The sequence below is a fragment of the Poecilia latipinna genome, unplaced genomic scaffold (assembly GCF_001443285.1).
Source record: "Poecilia latipinna isolate Pla-1442-1.1 unplaced genomic scaffold, P_latipinna-1.0 Scaffold49, whole genome shotgun sequence".
Classification (NCBI taxonomy): domain Eukaryota; kingdom Metazoa; phylum Chordata; class Actinopteri; order Cyprinodontiformes; family Poeciliidae; genus Poecilia; species Poecilia latipinna.
In genome coordinates, this window is record NW_015112665.1 from 574,683 (window position 1) to 592,888 (window position 18,206).

Below are 18,206 nucleotides of genomic sequence, written 5' to 3' on the forward strand. Positions count from 1 at the left end.
GTCACATTTAAGAAACAGCAAAAAGGCATTAAAAATGTAAGCAAACAAGAAAAATTCAAAACTTGTTTATTGGAATTTAATTACACACTTATATAAAGTGAACAAAAACAGGGCGAGCGCTTTTTTTGCAACGCAAATTGAAAAATTTAACATTTAGTCCTGTTTCAACATAGCAAATATATATTTAAACTTCTGTAACTTTAAATTCCTTTCTGACTCCAAATTCACCTTTTACTGCTGATGTATAACATTTGGGTTTTTATCTGGGGTTGAGTTGGATCCGTTCACATTTACAGGTTTTTGAAGTAATCCTACTGGTATCTTGTTAGCATCGCTAAGCTACTGGAGAGAACCAGCACATTATTGATGAAGGGTTTATCTGGCATTTCAGAGAAAATTATGTACAGAACTGCTCCTATAGTTCACATAAGATGTGAAAACACAAGAAGAAAAGATGCAAATGTGTCCATCTGGGCAGTTTAGTTTGGACTTTTAAAGTTCACATTTTCTCCCAACAATCCTGCGATCAAACTGTTCAGATTTAACCTAAAACGACTGAAACCCACAGAAGAAAAAGAAAGAAAAGTGGTAAAGAAAACAAGTGTTACAGATTTATAGAACTCCCAGTAAAATAAAATAACTTGATGTTTGCTACAGAACAGCAGCACGGAAAAAAATTACTTAATCTGAGAGGGAAAAAAAATCTCAAATGAGTTAATTTAACAGAATAACACCAGAATTCTGAGTTTAATCTCAGCATTTTGAGATAAAAGTTAGAATCTGGAAATAAAAGCCCAACAACCCAGAAATCTGACTTTAATATCAGAATTCTGACAAAATTTGAAAAGAGAAACAAGACAATTTTGAGATTAAGAAACAGAGTTTGGATCGCTCCCACTCTTAGTTTCCTGGATTTTATCTAATAATTTAGCTGTTTTTTCTGTGAAATTTACGAAAGGCAAAATTATTTTTGCCTCAAAATTTCACTCTTGGAATTTAGAGGCAAAAAAGTCAAGAATTTCGAAATAGAAATTTGTGCATTTTGTTTAGAAAATTCAGCTTTAATCTCAGAATTCCCTCCCCTGAAAATTCTTATATTAAACACATGTTAGAATTTACTCTCCGATTTCTGAGGCAAAAATGTCAAGAATTGATATTAATATTAATCAAAATTCTTCCTTCAGCCTCAGAAGTTTTGAAGAAAAAAAAAAAACTGAATTCTGAGATTAAAGTCAGAATTTTGAGGGTTTTCTTCCGCAGAATTTTGGCTTAAATCCCAGAATTATTTCCCAACACCTAAGAATTATTAGGAAATTCTGAATCTACTTTAAGATTTCAGAGGCAAAAAAGTCAAGAATTTTCACGTTAAATTCTTCTTTTCGAGGGGTGGGGCCAAATTTCTTTAATATTTTTTATTTTGTTTTTGCAATAAAGATTGACCAAATCTAAGCGCCTGATTGGCTCTCGACGAAGTCGTCATTGAAGCATAATTTACTGACTGGTTGATGATTCAGTGAATATTTTACATCACAGCTTTCTACCTTAAAATTGTAACTAAAAACAACCAAACGCACAACAAAAGCAATAAATCAGACCTTAGAAAATACCATGAATATGTTTTATAAACATCCAAAGGAGAAACGTGTGGTTCTGGTACCTTAAAAACATCGGTTGGGTTTCTCTGTAGGTTTAGCCTTTGTATTTTCTAGGAGTGACCGGGATTCAGACAGAGTAACACCATATCAAACAGAATATTATCAGTTCAAGACATTGCAGGCTGCAGATCAGGAAGAAAGAAACAGGTTTTGCTCCTAACGGAAGAGGATAAATCTGGAGATCGGTAAGTTGGGATACGATGTGTCTGTACGCCACAGCAGTCCAAAGCTACAGGATCTAGAAGCCATATTTGGCCTGGGTCTGACGCCGGGTCATCCTGTTCTCTGCCCAGTTGTTCTTCAGCTCAATCTCGCGTTCCTTCGCCTGGGAAAAAGCAAACCAAAGAAATTCAGAAACTCTGTTTATATAGTCGAAGTATGGACCTAAATCAATGTGACGGTCTGTGGCAAGACTTAAAAATATATGTTCACACAGATTAGGGCGACACAATATTTTGTAAATTCATTGTTACTGCAGTGTGTGAAATGCACATGGTGAAGAACTGCTATTAAATATTATGAATTCCAGCTCTATTTTAACTCCAGTGAAATTGTTGGGAGTTGTTTGTTTAAAAAATAAAAAAATCTAAGAAGAACTACAACTACACTGAAACTAAGTTGTTTCAATGCTAAAACAGAGAAAACCATATATATAATTTTCCATCTATTTCCCTGCTAGGTATAAGTTGTGCTTTAGTGACATAAAATGCGAATTAAAAAGTGTTTTTTAAAATGAAAAAGTAATGTAAACACTATAATCAATGAAGCTTCTCTTTAATGGTTAATGTTTCCAAGAGTTATTATTTAAATGCTTTGCGTCTTTCAGCAGCTGCTCACCTGGTGAATGAGATACGTTATCTGATGCTTTCGCCTCTGTTGCCCCGTAGGCTGGTCTCCTCTTCTCTGCAGAAACATCAATAAAGTCAGCTTTAAATGCATCATTATTTTTATACTTTTTTCCAATAAAAGCACCCAAGTCTACCATTTTTTAACCAAAACCACACAGAGCTCATGCAAAACGTTCACCTTGCTGTACGACTGGCGGGTTTGTTTTTCCTCAGAGATGCTCTTGGTCATCCACTGCTGGTTCCCACTCAGCTGGTCGTCTCCTTTGATTTCCAGAAACTTCACTTCCTCTTTGCCTCGGTTTCTTTTCCCCTGCAGCCGCATGAACTGCACAGCAGGCAAGTGAGAAGGAGTTTGTAGTGGTTTGCAAGTTAGAAGCTAATTTAAGGCCTATGCTGAAGGATAAATGGGTTCAGAAAGGCAGATTATTTATTAAACAGTAAATCTTTCTTACCCCTTCGTCATCAAACATGGTGGAGCTGTCTGGCGGCTCGGCTTCTGCTAACTCCGGGTCAGGGTTCTGGTAGTACGGCGCGTCATAGTAACCCTATAAATGAAAACAAAAGGCACCTTAAGTATAGCTTCATTATATTTATAGATGGAAACAAAGTACTTGCAGTAAAAATAATTTATTAACAACAAACTGAGAAAATGTTGGCTTTTAGGGCTGAAATGATTAATCCAACCAATTACTGAAATAATTTATTTAGTAATCGATTAATCGCTAACTGGAGTACAGATACCCCAAAAAAATGCAATCTGCTTGAAAAAAACATATTCAGAGCAGAAATTAATCCAGAACTGTACAAAATATATTTACATTTTGCAATTGAGATGAAAACACGTTTGTCTGTCGATATGTTTTACCCAAAACTCCTCAAATGGCAGTTTTAGCTTCACTCAGTTCAAATTCACTAAAGAAAAGCTACATTAGGCAATACATTTTTTATTTTTTTTAAAATAATTTTTATTGTTTGTTTGCATATTTTAATATCTTTCTAATATTGCATAAAAAAAGCTTAAGAGGTTAAATGAATAAAGTGCAGAATTAGATTAATCGATTCCTAAAATAAATGTTAGTTTCAGTAATAGTTGGCTTTAGTTGCATTTCAGGTGAGATTCTATCAGAAAAACTTGAGCACACAGTGCATTACTCTGCGTCTGACTCGAGCTGGCTCCTATGAATAGCTGGTTTTACCTCGGGGAACGCCTCTGGGCCGGCCATGGGTTGTTGATACTGGTCGTATTGACCGTCCCATGCGCTCGCTCCCTCATTGCTCCCTCCAAAGTCCAAAGGTGCATTCGACTGTCCCGGCTCATCAGCGGCTACGTAAGGACAGGGCTCAGCTGGGGCTGCCGGCTCAGGATCCACAATCGGGACGACGTCGGCAAGAGGCTGGGAGTCATCCTCCAGGGAAAAGTAGTTCTGAGGGGTTATGTCCTCCTCGTTGTTCTGGTCTTCTGCTGCGATTTGCTTCGCCACCTGCAGGGCCGCTGACTTGGCTGCGGCTTTGATGGCGGAGGGAGACGCACTGGAACCGAGCAGACCCGGAGCAGCAGCTCCAGGTTTGGGTGCTTTGAGGTCTGGACGCTTAGTGAGCGTGTGAGGGATCAAAGGTCGGTCCGTCTCCTTCACTGTTAGGTTTTTGGGTTTGGGGAGAATGGAGGACAGACCTGAGCCTGAACCGGCACCCTGGTGAGAGTAACGGTCAAACGGGTTAAAATGGGAATGATTCTTGTTACAGTGACGAACTAGGAGGAGTTTTAGTTTTTCTTGAAAGGTTTACAACTCCTTTGAACTTCAGAAGGTGAAATGAACAGAGCTAGCTTATTAAAATAATCAACTAATTTAGTGATAGATTAATTATTAACTGGAGCATACAGTTGTACATACATACATACATACAAAAAAGGCAGAAATATTCAGAGCAGTCATTAAGCCAAAAATTTAGAAGCTATATATACATTTTGCATTTACGATAAAAAAAAATTCTTTCTGTAAATATGTTTTACCCAAAACTCCAAGTGACTCAGTTTTAGCTTCACCCAGTTCAAATTCACTAAAGGAATCAATTTTTTCTTATTTAAAAAATGAATTGAATTGATGATTCACATCACGGATGTATTTTTAATATTGTATAAAAAGGCTTAAATTAAAAAAATACAAAATGTCAAAATTTTTTATATAATTAAACAAATGCCAGAATAATTGACAACTAAAATAAATGTTAGTTAAATCTACTTTAAACCTCTTTATTTTTTAATGCAGTTTACAGTTTTGTACAGAACACATTAAATTACACTCCATTTAATTTTACTTCTTGGCTCATAAAATTCCAATAAACTACACTGAAGTTTGAAAACACAATGCGAGTACTGATAATATAAACACTGATTACTAGACCTGTCACAATAATCAATAAATCACATGATAAAACAAACTCAATAATTTCCATTGGCATTATTTATTGTTTCTCTTTTTTTCTCTCTCTCTACCAAAAACTGGATGATAAACGTCTTAAGTTGGGGATTCGGTCTCAACCAGCCCTTATTTTGAAGGACAATTTTGTTTACACAAACTTCAAAGTTAATTTTATTTGTTGTTTTATTTATTTTGAATGTTTATTTTCCAGTTCCAGTGTTAAATGTTCATTAGCATTTAAAGTTTACAGATCTTTTAGAATGTGTTCTTGAATTATTATTTTGCCATTACCATCATATTACTTAAAAATGGTCTCAAAACAACAATATTATCGTTTATCACAATAACTTATGGAACAATATATCGTCCAGCAAAATGTGTTGTCGTGACAGGCACCGTCTTACCTGGGTTTGCAGCTTCTTTGGGACTGGCTCATCATCATCCGAGTCTGACTGTAAATAAAAATTATTAGAAAAGATCATCTCAGGTCAACCAGAGTGAGCACTGCGCATGATCAGGGGTCTGATTTAACTTACATCCCGCCTCTGAAGTTGTGGCACAGGGATTTTGACAGGCTCTGTTCGTTTCTTGGGTTTGGGCAGACTGGACAGGAACCCTCCTGTGCTTTCCTTTGCTGCAGAGTTTTTTGCCCTGGATGCTATCTCCTTCCCTCCAGCTGCAGATCCAGATGCTTTAGGTGCAGGCAGAAAAGAGAAGAGCCCTCCCCCGCTAGGTTTACTCTCAGCTGCAGCGGAGGTCGAGGTTTCCTCCGAGTCACTCTCATCACTGCTACCATAAGCGACTAGAGACATGTTTGCTGAGGCTACCGAGGATTAGTATTCTGCAGGAACTAGTGGACATGGATGAGTCGCTCTGAAAAAGCCGCACAAGCGTGTTTCCTGGTGAGCTGAGCCGAGTTTTAAATGTACGACTATCTTTGCTAAACAGATAATATAACAGCGATTAGAGCATTAAAGACGGGATGAGCTGATCAACTGGAAACACGGAGCTAGCGAATGCTAGCTAGGCCACCGTGACCTATCTTCTCACAGTTTGTTGCCCGGATGCAAAACTTTTAACTGTAATGTCTGCTACTGAGCAAAACGAACACAATGTGTCGCTTTAAAGTAAGTCTGCATTCGTAAACTACGCCCAGTACTCCCTTGACTCCATCAAAACATTCGCCTTCATCATCCAGTGATTGAGGACGACCGCCGACTTCTTTTTCCTGTGCTATTTACAGTAGTACTGAAACTATAGAGCCCCCTAGCGAGCAGGTTGTGAAACAACAGGTTCTCATTCTAAATACTTGTGCGTTTCAATATTACGGAAAAGGATTAGGGTAATTGAAAAGTATATGTATATCGCCAACTTCCTGAATTCAGATTCAGAAAGGTGAATCTGGAAATAATGGCCTAAGTGATTTTGAGGGGAAACAAGATGAAAAAAAAAACTATCCCTTCTTATTGCCAAAAAATTATTTAGGCAAAAAAAAAAAAAAAAGACTTAGGCCATTATTTTAAGAAGACCATATTTTGGCATTTCGAATGTTGAACATTTCAGAATTCTTAGATTAAGGTCAGAAATTGAGATGAATCCTGAGATAAACGTCAGATTATATATAAAAATACGAAACTAAAGCTAGAGGTTTGGTTTAGTTTCGACTTTGATGTGAAGTTTTGGCCAGTAGGGGCGCTGTGTTTTGATTCCATGTAAATACTGGGGGGCGCGTCTGTCGAGGAAAGCGGGTTTCCATTTCAAACCTAAATAGTCCGGAGGACTGGGTAACGTTTATACTCGGTAGAACATATTTCGTGCTAAGCAGTAGAAATTCATGTAGCGCAGAAATTGTTCTCTTATATTTTGGCTGCGGGTTGTTTTCGTTGCTCTGAATCCAAAGAAGAAGAAAGAAGAAAAAAAATCGCCCGCTGTGTCTTCGCTCCAATTTTTCCGCGCCTGGTTTGTTTATTTGGTTGTCAGATCGACACTCTGCTTTGGTTTTTGTCGCAGAAGGTGTTCAGAAGAAATTTTAAGCCACACTAGCATTTCTTTTTATTCAAAACACATCTCTGATATTCAACCAGAACCATGCCGAGATCCAACAGGCAAAAGGAATACAAACCTGGAGACCTGGTGTTTGCTAAAATGAAGGGGTATCCACACTGGCCTGCAAGGGTAAGCTCCCGCCGTTACATGTTTAGCTTTGACTGTGCTGCTAACTTAAATTTATCCGTCTGCTGCTGCCTTTCTACCTTCCACTTGTTCACCCGAGAGGCCTAACGGTAGCCAGCTACCATGAGTTAGCTTAGCGCGGCCGTTTGTAGCCAGCGTAAACGAAAAGACCCAGTCGTTGGCGATTACACATTGCTTTTGTGCGCACCATAACATAAAAATTGCAGGCATCTTATTAAACACCGATGCTCTCATTGAATTATTTGTTAGTTCTCGTTATGCGCCGCTTTCGTGTCCCCTGAGGCCTGTGGAGGGGCTAGCGTTAACTTTAAGCTTTTCGCAGCCGTTACAGCGCGTGAGCCACAAACTCTAACGGTCATGTCAAGCACCGATAACCGCTGACCGTGAGCGAACGTTAACTAACAGCTTAACATGCGGTTTAACAACGCACTGAGTCATTGATCGTCATTAAATGCATATTAGATATGTTTGTTTTCTTAACAGCTGTTTAATTACTGACTTATTTATGACGGTTTTATGCATCTCTGTTTGTAAACATGCGCACCTGGCCTCACAATTGCGCTGCCTCTCACGTTGAAACGGTTTTCTTTTTACTTGTTCTGTCACATCATGTCTTTAGTTTATCATTTAAGACTGACACTGTTCATTTTGGGGTTAATTTTTTTTTATCACAGGAGGATCCCTTGGTCGTTGGACATTTGTATGTGTTTATTTATACAGTTTGACCAGGTTCTGTATGTTGGAGTGAAGTTTAAATGTTAATGTTTTTTTATCACCCTTTAAATGAAATGGAGAAATGTGTGTCTCTCTCACTTTTCTTACAACACCAAATTGTACTGAAGTAATACTTAAACATAACTTTACTAAAGTAAAATGTAATTGATCAAGAAGTTACCTTAGTAAATGTAACTGAGTAAATGCGAGTAGTTAATACCCTTTTCTTTTTCAATAAAAGTGATTGCAGACAGATTACTCTTTACTTTCAGCTGTAACGGTGACTTTTGGCAGTGTCTTTTCCCTCCCTTTATTCAACCTTATCAGCTTCTTCTCAACAGAATTTGGGCCCAGCCCAACTACCAGCTCACAGCGCTCCTATCTGGTGAATGCCAAAAGCCCCGTCTGGCAGAGGCAAATGGTCACCATGTCTGTCCATCATTCTGGTGGTGTTTTTGTCCCTCTATACTTAGCTGTGTGCTATTGATTTACTATTATTAGATTATGAAGCTCAGACTGTTGATTTAACTAGTTTGAGAAAGCATCCTTTCCCGTTTTTCTTTTTAAGTTTGCATTTTATCATTCATCTCCTCTTTTCTTTCCCAGATTGATGAACTTCCCGAAGGAGCTGTGAAGTCGCCCTCAAACAAGTACCAGGTGTTCTTCTTTGGGACACATGAGACGTAAGTATTTTGTGTTTAACCTGTTGTTGGTTTACTTTGTGCAGGAGAAATGTCAAAAACTGTGCCACTTTACCATTTTAGATTGGTCAGCTATCAATTACTGTGTAGCCTCAGTGCTCACATCTTGGCACACCTTATAAAAATGTTGCATTTCAAACAAAAATCCTTAAAACTTTGGACACCTCTGTCATTACTCATTACTTTCATTGTTAACCAAATGAATCACTAACATAAATTTTGTCACAGGTAATAACATGTAGTTTGCAGAGCTCTGTCATTGTTGAAATATTTTTGTTGTGAGCTTGATTTCAGATTTTGGTTAATCTCAAATGTTCAATGATCACAGGGCTTTTCTGGGGGCCAAGGATCTTTTCCCATATGAGGAATGCAAGGAGAAATTTGGAAAGACCAACAAGAGGAAAGGCTTTGCTGAGGGACTCTGGGAAATTGAGAACAACCCCACTGTCACTCACGAAGCCTACGAGGTTGGTAGTCTGCCTGAATGACCGTGTATCGCTGTGCAAAACATCAATATTGCAAACCACTGCTCAGATTAATAGAAGTACCAAATAATCGGGTTCTTTCTGTCTGATATATTTGCGGATGCTTCACTGGTTAAAGCAGCAGAAAATGTTCTAAGGGAGCACTGAATTTTTTTTAATTTATTTTTTTTTCTCACCATAACCTTAAATAATAACCATAACCTCAAATGCAACAATGTTTTCAATAAACTACTGTGTTGAGATAAATATAATGAATCTTTGGCTGTGATTTTTGCCAGTTGCTTTACTAATTCCTTGCTATCATAGGCTTTTGTTTGCAATGAAAGTGATTAATACTGTTTAGTAAGATATATGTTGTTTTTATTTAAATTTTCACCACCGTTATCACATGCTTCCCTAATATTGTGCAGTTCTTAATTCCTGTACGATTCTATTTTGTTGCTTGTGGTTTACGGTTTTCTTTTATAAAATAAAATATCAACCCGATCAATGCAACAGACAAGTTTTTAACCTCTAATGCTGTTATATAGAATGTTTATGAATGGATGTCTATCTCGGTTCTTTTACATTTGCATTGCTTTTATATTTACTTTATTCTCTTTTTAGTCGGCAAAGAATGAGAACTCATCGGAAGCTACTGGAGACATAGGCGGCTCAGAGAAAGCCAACACCGAGGGCAGCAGTGACGAAGAGGAGGGGACTCTGATCATCGACGAGAAGAACGAGAGGGGAGGGACTAAACGAAAAGCGGAGGAGTCCACAGAGGTGAGCTTCAGTCTGTCAGATTGTCCTAACCGTCACAGTTAGATTACTGCCAGGCTGTCATCAACGCTCGCTGCACTTTGATAGGAATCTCCCAAGCGGCCAAAGATTACAGAGGAAGAAGGCGAAAAGCCCAACCCAGAGGCCAAGCTCAATGATGTGGAAGGAACCAAGGCAACAGCGCCTTCCTCACAGAGCGAGTCGAAACCGGAAGGCCAGGAGAAAGCTCCAGCAGAGGCCCAGCTAACAGCAGAAAAGGTGAAATGTTCTCAGTAATGATTGCTACCATCAAACTATCAGAATTGACTAACATACTTGTAGGCTAGTAAAGATGCTGCATGTCATTAGTCAAATAAACCAAACCTGGTTGTCTGTTTATACAGAGTGTCTGTGTGACTATCTGGTTTCAACTACATACCAGTTCAACAGCAACATATCTCTTATTTAATACAAATTTAAACATAAATGACAGCATTTTATTAATATTGCAGTTTAGGATTTAAAGTGTTTTTCTTATTCAAGAAAGGAATTGAATCCTAAGCATTTTTATCCATTTGTAATATTGTGTAAAAAAAAATAATCGTCTGAATAACTTTTACTAAAATAATCATTAGTTGTAGTTTTTTTGTGCATATGGTATTTATTAATTTTACACTGCTTCTGTTTAAACCACTGCACTAATTACAGTTTTCTTTTCTCCCCGCAGCCTGTAACAGACAGCGCTTAACGTCGACTCAGAAGAAAACCAACAACCCTCAATGCTTCTCTGAAATTCAGGCTTCGAAATAAACACCTGCAGAAGGCCAGATTTCAGCTGTTTAATTAATGAGCGAATTATGTGAGGAAAAATATTTAAAAATACACGTTTGTATTGAAAGACAAACAAATTTCCATTTGCCACTATTGGGATATTATATATCCCAGAATAAACAAAAGTAAACATTCGCTGATCAGGCTTCAAACAATTGAACTGAGCGTTTTCAAGCTCTTGTACAAACAGGATTTTGGTGTTTATATATTTTTTATTTCTAAGTGCAATTACATAATTACAAAGACTGAATAATAGGTGTCAAAACATTTGTCAGTTTGAGGGAAGAAATAAACTTAATATATACTACATTTAACACAAAAGATGATTAAATCACAAACTACTCCCATTCAGTGGGTTTTAAAACATAATGTACAGAAGAAAAAAAAACAAAACAAATTTTCACCATCTCAGCTTTAGTTTGTAACCATTTCACCTGTTTGTATCAACCTGCTTCTCAGCCTCATTAAACTCTTTATTATTCAGTCATTGAATGCATGATCAGTCTTGGCAGCAGCAGCAGTGTTGCTGCTTTGAAGTGAATGCCTCACCAAAGGTGACCAAACTGTGTAATGAATTTCTACATTTTCCCACATGTAGACTTCTTGGCTTCCAAACACATTGAACATGCAAACCCTGTTTAGTTCAGCCTGTTTCACTCACAGAACTGCCCTGAAATCTCAGCCCAGGACAACTTGCGTAGAAAGCAGAAAGACATTCCTCAGCGTCGTCTCAGCTCCATCTTGAAAGGTTAAGGTGGGGTGGTGGTAACATCCGTTTTAAAGTATCTAGATCATCTGAATGAAACCCGTCAGAACCATAAACTCTGTACACAAGCTCTAGTTACATTTTTCCAAATGTGTCACCGAGATTCACTGCATTCACAGATTAGTTGCACAGAATTTTCTTTCGGAAATGTTATCGCTGAAATTGTGAACGCTAACATAATTTGATTGTTTGTTTGTTTTTTTTTTCCTCTAAGAAATCAGAGTGTTACCATTACAAAGTGTTGACTTTGTAAAATTTAATTAAATTTTTTTATTATTTTGCCCAACCTTTTAACTGGAATACGAGTCATTTTACTTCAGTGGTCTTATTGTTTTTGCTGTGATACAAAGTTGTGGATGTGATTGTTCTCATTACGTTGGTGTTATTTCATCTGTTTACCAGTGTCGGCTTAAAAGTTTATCAAGTCATTGAAAAAAAAAGGGAAAGCTACGGTAAAAAAAAAAAAGATTATAAATCCTTTCCTTCACTTAATATTCAGAGTAAATTTTGTTTTTAAGGGTTTTTATTTTAAGTTTTTGGGTTTTGCTTTTTCTGTTTATTTCAGATGCTGACATTCATCTTAAGCTACTGCCTAGTTTGCCATTGTAGTTGCCAGTCAATTTAATAAACATGTTGATTACCAAAAATTAATCCTGGTTTTGTTGTCTTTTGGGTTTCATGGGTGTTAAGTGAATTATTAGATTTAACCAATAGGATCAGCAGCTTTTCACCTGTTTATCATAATTTTTTTATTCTTTTTCTTTCCCCAAACTACTCTGGAAGTTGAAACTTAGTTTAATTCAGAAGAAACAATCAAATGCAGAAATGTACAATTAGGATTAAATTACAAACACACGAATTGATGCAGCAACGTCTGTCACTTTGGTTTTTGAGGACGTTCTTTTGCACGCAGTTGCGCATGCGTGAAGTCACGTCAAGACGCTCCGGTCCAGCAGGTGGAGCTACAACTAGGTAGTAGCCTCATTCGTCCTGCTACATGTGACATTGACATCAACAAAGGGTAAGCTATACATTATGTATTCAGTTTCCTTTCAAATCCACATTCATATTATAAAACTAAAACAGTAGCTGCAGTTTTACAGTAACATATTTGCGAAAAATAGGTGCGAGTAGTTAAGAGCTAATGCTAACGGATGTTTACCATTGAGCTAACGTTAGCCTAGCTTGGGTCAGTGAATTAAGAGTTGTCAAGACGGATAACGTTATTTGCTTTGGTTCCTACAGCACCATGAGGCTGACCGCTCTCCTCTCGATGGCAGCCCGGGTTGTAGCGCCTAAAGATTACCGTTACGGCACCAACAGGCCCTGGACGGAGGCTGCTAAGAGGATGAATCCTCCGGGAAAGAGGAGGAAGAAGGTGTTCGTAGAGCCGATAGAGGCAGAGGACTGGGCAATACTGAAGGGGGACATGGTGAGAGCAAGACACTGAGTCCAGAAGGAATAATCAAGTCTTCACAGGCTCATTCTAATGGTCCAACGCTGTAAGAGCTGCCTGGACTGCTTATTTTTAGTGCTTTATTTTACTGGAAAACACCACAAAACATTCATACCTACCGCCATCTCCTCAAACAGAACTCTCTTCAGACTTGGATGCAGATTCATTGTCTTAACTTAAACATAAATAAAAATGAAATTGTTATAATTGGACAATCTGATTCCCTAATTGTAGTTGACAATGTCTCACCTGAGCATGACGGTAGCAGTTCTGCATTATACAGTGGATTCTATTTTTCTATGCCTGAAACTCTGCAATTTCTGTCTGCTTTTACCACATTAGAAAAATCATAGGTCTCTTATCATCCACCAGTGCAAAAAAAACAAGCAACATCTGTGAATGACAAGAAAAACATATGAAGCACTGCAGACCTCAGTTGCCTTAGTTCGGTGTTCACAATTTAACAATAAAAGAACTTTGGAAAAGGTCAAAGCCTCTGCGGAGCAAAAAAGTATCAAAGCATGTCTGACATTTCCCAATAACTATCTTGATTCTTCTGCATGGAGTTTGCATGTTCTCCCTGTGCATGCGTGGGTTTTCTCCAGGTACTCCAGTTTCCTCCCACAGTCCAAACATGACTGTCAGGTTAATTGGCCTCTCCAAAATTGCCCCTAGGTGTGAGTGTGTGTGTGTCTCTGTGTTGCCCTGCAACAGACTGACGACCTGTCCAGGGTGACCCCGCCTCTCACCCGGAATGATAGCTGGAGAGGCAGCAGCACCTCCTGACCCCACTAAGGGACAAGGGTGTAAAGAAAATGGATGGATGGATGGATGGATGGATATCTTGATTCTCAAGACAGAGTGTAGTTTGACAACATAAAAACAGACCTGGTAGCGCAGTAGCACATTGATCCAAAAGACACCAGCAAGTTTAGCTAATTTTGACTTGTACCTCTAACATGGCGGATTAAAAAAACAAAAAATGTAAGAAAGTGTGAGCCAGAATTCATTCACCGTGATGTAAAAGTCTAAATGTCAGTTATTTGTTGCCATTAAGCATGACAAGGGCCATTACCAGGTTTATTTGTCAATTGTTTTTTCCACATTCTTTCTCAAGAAATAAGTCTTCTTGGTCAAGTTCCAAACTTGAGTTACAAGGCAGTAGGCTGGATTCTCTTACTTTCACTATCCTAGAGGAAAATAATATAACATAACCTGGTGTTTCCAACTCAATAACTACTTTAGGGTTTACCAGTGTTATCAGTAAAATGTTGAATATCAAGTCGTTTCAAAACGTTTTTCCTCGCAGGTTGAGATTCTTGCTGGTAAAGATAAAGGGAAGCAGGGAAAGGTGATCCAAGTCTTTAGACGCAGAAACTGGGTCATCTTGGAAGGACTGAACACGGTAAGAAAGCAATTTATTAAGACTTCACCGTATGCTGTAATAAATCTGTGGTTTTTCTAAGTTCATGTTAAAACTTAGAAACTACGGTTGTAACAGTAGCAGGTGGCTACTGTTACAACCGTAGTTTCTCCACATTGGTTCTCATTAGTCATACACAGTTTGTAACTAGTAATGTAGCTTGATACTAATAATAAACAGTGAGGTTATAAAGAAGCACCAGCAGGTGTGTGACTGTTTAACATTTTATTATCTTTTTACTTTGCGTTTCAAGTTGGTATTCGTTATCCAGCTCTGATTCTTTTTTTTATGTCATCTTATTTAAACATTTGTATGAGATCTGGCCTGTTAGGTTCAGACTGAATTCAGACTTTGTAATTTTTTTGTGTTTCTATCCCTGCTATTGTGAGAGTTGTTTTCTGTTTAAGAATATATATTTTTAAAAACCCACAACCCAGCATTTTACTGCTTTGGCTTCTCCGATTCTCCTGTGACTTCCATTATTAAAATCTCATGTGCTTTAATATTTGATTCTTTCTACTTGTGATGCTGTTAATGATTTGTATGTTTTGATGACTAGATACTGAGTTTTGTCTACAGAAAGTACTATAAAATAAAACTTTCTTTGTATAAAACTTTTCATATTTCACCATAAAGCTCAATATTTGTTTTCTTTTCCACAGCCAGACTCTTTAACTCCACTAGATGGAGCCATAAAACTGACTGAGTTGTGACAGTTTTTTTTTTTTCCTGCTGTAGCATTTCAGGTATGTGGGGAAAGTCAAGGATTACCGTGGGACCTACGTTGCCAGCGAGGCTCCTTTGCTGCTCCGTGATGTCGCCCTCGTTGACCCCTCAGACAGGTAGGATAAAGAGGAAACAAAAAAACAGGACGCATTTATTAAGTTCAGCAATTTTTAACCGTGTGAAAACATTCAGAAATATTTCAATTAAAATCAGAACACAGAGTTCAATGTAGTGACAAAATGCAATAAGCAATGAATCAATTAATGTCATGATCAATTAAAATGAACCCAACAAGGGATATTTTGTTTACAGAGACTTCATAATGCATTTTATTCATGGTTTTAGTTGTATATGGTTTATATTTCCTTTATTATATAGTTTTTCATTGTCATGTTTTATTGTGGATATTTAAAATATCTTCCCATTCCTGTGTTAAGTGTTCTTTACTAAATTAAAGCGTTTTATGTTATAATGCTGTTATGTTATTGTTTATCACAATGTGGGAACAATTTATCATCCAGCAAAATTTACATCCAATGTTTCCCGCTTATACAATCATAGATATGGGATGAAAAATTATTTATTCTTCATTTGGGGGAAAAAAAGTAAAATTCTGTATAAAGCTAAAACACACAGAAAGCAGGATAGCAATCACTAAAAAAGGCACCAGTTGTAATTTATTCTCTCAATGAGTCTGTTTTTGTCTCCCAATATTTTAATAGACAAAAGAATCTAATGTTGAGCGACTCGGCAGCTTTTAAAGTACCAGAGCAGATCTTTTCTGTCGTTACATTTTGATGGTTAATCTACAGGAAGCCCACTCAGATTGAGTGGAAGTACACAGAAGAAGGCGAGAGGGTGAGAGTGTCCAGCAGGACGGGACGAATCATCCCCAAACCTGTGGTGGAGCGACGAGATGGCATCGTGCCTCTGCAGTGGAAAGGTGAGTGGGGAGCAGATCACGTCAGTCAGTACATTAAAACCAGATGTTTTATTTTCTACACCCAGAGTAACTTTAACTAGAGCTATCCTGTCATTCCCACAAATGAAAGTCACATAAGGAATGTTAGCATTGGTTAAGCTAGTCTGGAATGATGCCATTTTTGTTTATTTATATGTTTTTGTGCATTTGTTCAGGCATATTCCCGGTTAGAAGGGGGGGAGGGGCGCAAAAAGGCTAAGTAGTCACTAAAAGTTGTAATATGTTTAAAAATAGGATTAAGGATTATAGAAACATTTTCAAAATGCTTTAAATTGGACATATTATGCAAAATTAACATTTTTGTATTTCCATTTTGGTCTCCACTGCTTCTAAAAACAGCCCAAGCGCTTAAAACAAAAGCATCCAGTCATTTTTTGGCAATAAGTTAATATCTTTTGGTGTCTGGAAGATGAGCCGTTTCAAAAACCTCCTGATAGAAAAGTCACAGTCCGTGGGCGCTGCACCGTTACCTAGCAACCGCAGCAGAATTCCACCCGTCACCTAGCAACCCAAGGGAAGCTCCAGCTCCTTCGGTCAACTGGTTTTACTGCTGAATGCGCTCTGCAATGGCTGCTGGCTGCTTATTTGGATTTAAAGCAACAACAGACACTAAAGCAGCTCATTCTGAAAGAAGCTCAAACCAGGAAGAACTGAGCAGACTGAAATCTTATTTTCTAAGAACAATTTTGTGCTTTTTTAAAAAAAAAAAAAGTAATGTGTAGCCCTTAGACATATCCAAGGAATTTATGTTCAAGGAAGCATAAAAGGTCACCTTTAAAAGGCATTTAATTTCACTTTTCAAAATGGAGTTATTTCTGTTTCCACGCAGACGGGCCCAAAGACACCAGTCCTGAAGACGCGCTTGAAAAAACGTACGTTCCATCTCTGAAAACCCTGGAAGAGGAGGTCATGGAGAAACTGGGTATTCAGGAGCACAGGAGGCACCAGAAGTCCTACTGGTACTGAAGATGAAACTGGTTCCTCCTGGTTCTGTCCGGTTCTTACAGCCGTGCTGCCCATAGCATCCTCTGGACTGTGTGAAGACAACAAAAGGAGCCCAAACGAACTTACAAACACTGTTTCAGCATTTTGTGGGCCTCATCGGTGTGCAACTTATGTTCCAGAGGTATTCTGGGGCTGCTTTTTGTTTTTTCAGAATATTGTGAATAAATGTCAGGCCTGTGTTTTATCGTTTTGCAGGAAACGATGTAATAAATAGTGAAGTGCTAAATCCTGGTTGTGAATAAGTACTTGCCTGCGATTCCACACCTCCACAAAATAAAATTACTTTTTCAAGCTTAGTGAGGCCTTTTAAACCTTTTTGACTTATTTTGGTTTTAAACAATGTTAGCTTTAAAAGTTTGACTATTAAATAGTATGTCGTATTCTATTAAAAAGGAGTTTAAATCACTTAAAACTAAAAAAAACAAAACGGCAACCTCCATCAAAATGACTGCAGATTTGTTTTATGAGTGCACCATATTTTAATGTAGGACTATTTTTAATAAAACTTCCTTTTCTTTTGCTGCAACGGGTCATTGGAGTACTTTCCCAAATTAGCTGTACTTGTTATAAAATCTTTGCACATTTAGTAAAAAAATTACCATTAAATAAGCAGATTTACACTCATTGTTGATGCAGGAAAAAATGGGTTTATGTAGAATTGTAGTTTGATTGGTTTTAGTGAGATTTAAATAATGACTCAAATGTGATTGAACAGATTCTGAGCTGGTGAAAAGCTGGTACAGTAATTCATAATCTGTTAAATCATATTTGATTAGCATCAACATGCAGGTGGAAATTATCATTTTTATTTTTTTGACTGTAAGCTTGTCTTTTGTTTTTAATAGGTCAATAAAATGTAGATACTTTATATACAAAACCTTAAAACAAAAGAAACAAGTCTTTTAACCTTTTGAATGTTTGTTTTTATTTGAATACCACTTTGTCGCAACTATGGTTGTTTTAAGGTGCTTTATAAATAAAGTAGTAGTAGAAGTAAAAAAAATGTTTTTTTTTAAAACTAAACTTTCTTCCAGCAAGCAGGCTATTATTTGAATTTCTAAATATAAAATATATGATGCTGAAGTGAGTCGCTTTGACCAACCATGTTCTGTGTCGTAGAGCCCGAGTTTTTAAATTGTGCCATTGTGTCTCTTCTACCAGTATGAAGGACCAAAACATTTATGCTTTTATTTTTTATTATGTCAGTTTTGGTCCTCCGTATAGCAGACGGCAGTGAGGAGTAGCATTATCTTATAGCCA

At 37.5% G+C, this 18,206-nt stretch overlaps 3 protein-coding genes across 4 annotated transcripts; 2 read left to right on the plus strand and 1 right to left on the minus strand.

Annotated features, from left to right (window-relative positions):
* Window positions 1–50: 50 nt before the first annotated feature.
* prcc (proline rich mitotic checkpoint control factor) lies at window positions 51–6,171 on the minus strand. The gene is made up of 7 exons (XM_015050773.1): window positions 5,460–6,171; window positions 5,328–5,375; window positions 3,700–4,194; window positions 2,956–3,048; window positions 2,682–2,828; window positions 2,493–2,558; window positions 51–1,980 (listed from the first exon to the last, which is right to left on the minus strand). The coding sequence occupies exons 1-7, from the start codon at window positions 5,733–5,735 to the stop codon at window positions 1,894–1,896; spliced, it is 1,212 nt and encodes a 403-aa protein (XP_014906259.1). The 5' UTR covers window positions 5,736–6,171; the 3' UTR covers window positions 51–1,893.
* Window positions 6,172–6,648: 477 nt separating this feature from the next.
* Window positions 6,649–10,586, plus strand: LOC106958736 (heparin binding growth factor). Its single transcript, XM_015050797.1, has 7 exons — window positions 6,649–6,882; window positions 7,008–7,098; window positions 8,437–8,513; window positions 8,860–8,998; window positions 9,623–9,781; window positions 9,866–10,036; window positions 10,485–10,586. The coding sequence occupies exons 2-7, from the start codon at window positions 7,012–7,014 to the stop codon at window positions 10,503–10,505; spliced, it is 654 nt and encodes a 217-aa protein (XP_014906283.1). The 5' UTR covers window positions 6,649–6,882; window positions 7,008–7,011; the 3' UTR covers window positions 10,506–10,586.
* Window positions 6,666–17,243, plus strand: mrpl24 (mitochondrial ribosomal protein L24). Of its 2 annotated transcripts, XM_015050818.1 has the most exons (7): window positions 6,666–6,671; window positions 12,331–12,375; window positions 12,600–12,786; window positions 14,120–14,215; window positions 14,972–15,075; window positions 15,772–15,902; window positions 16,771–17,243. In XM_015050818.1, exons 3-7 carry the CDS (start codon window positions 12,604–12,606, stop codon window positions 16,905–16,907), a joined length of 651 nt encoding a protein of 216 aa, XP_014906304.1. In that variant the 5' UTR covers window positions 6,666–6,671; window positions 12,331–12,375; window positions 12,600–12,603; the 3' UTR covers window positions 16,908–17,243. The 2 variants fall into 2 exon arrangements, with proteins under 2 accessions (XP_014906304.1, XP_014906295.1); XM_015050809.1 differs by lacking the exon at window positions 6,666–6,671 and having other exon boundaries at window positions 12,271–12,375.
* Window positions 17,244–18,206: the final 963 nt, after the last annotated feature.

Coding starts and splice junctions, on each gene's coding strand:
- prcc (XM_015050773.1), bottom strand. CDS start 5,735: ATGTCTCTAGTCGCTTATGGTAGCAGTGATGAGAGTGACTCGGAGGAA. Junction 2,829..2,955: donor CCATGTTTGATGACGAAGGG/GTAAGAAAGATT, acceptor CCTGCTGTGCAG/TTCATGCGGCTGCAGGGGAA. Junction 2,559..2,681: donor CCCGCCAGTCGTACAGCAAG/GTGAACGTTTTG, acceptor ATGTTTCTGCAG/AGAAGAGGAGACCAGCCTAC.
- LOC106958736 (XM_015050797.1), top strand. CDS start 7,012: ATGCCGAGATCCAACAGGCAAAAGGAATACAAACCTGGAGACCTGGTG. Junction 8,514..8,859: donor TTCTTTGGGACACATGAGAC/GTAAGTATTTTG, acceptor CAATGATCACAG/GGCTTTTCTGGGGGCCAAGG. Junction 9,782..9,865: donor AAGCGGAGGAGTCCACAGAG/GTGAGCTTCAGT, acceptor GCACTTTGATAG/GAATCTCCCAAGCGGCCAAA.
- mrpl24 (XM_015050818.1), top strand. CDS start 12,604: ATGAGGCTGACCGCTCTCCTCTCGATGGCAGCCCGGGTTGTAGCGCCT. Junction 12,787..14,119: donor CAATACTGAAGGGGGACATG/GTGAGAGCAAGA, acceptor TTTTCCTCGCAG/GTTGAGATTCTTGCTGGTAA. Junction 15,076..15,771: donor CTCGTTGACCCCTCAGACAG/GTAGGATAAAGA, acceptor GTTAATCTACAG/GAAGCCCACTCAGATTGAGT.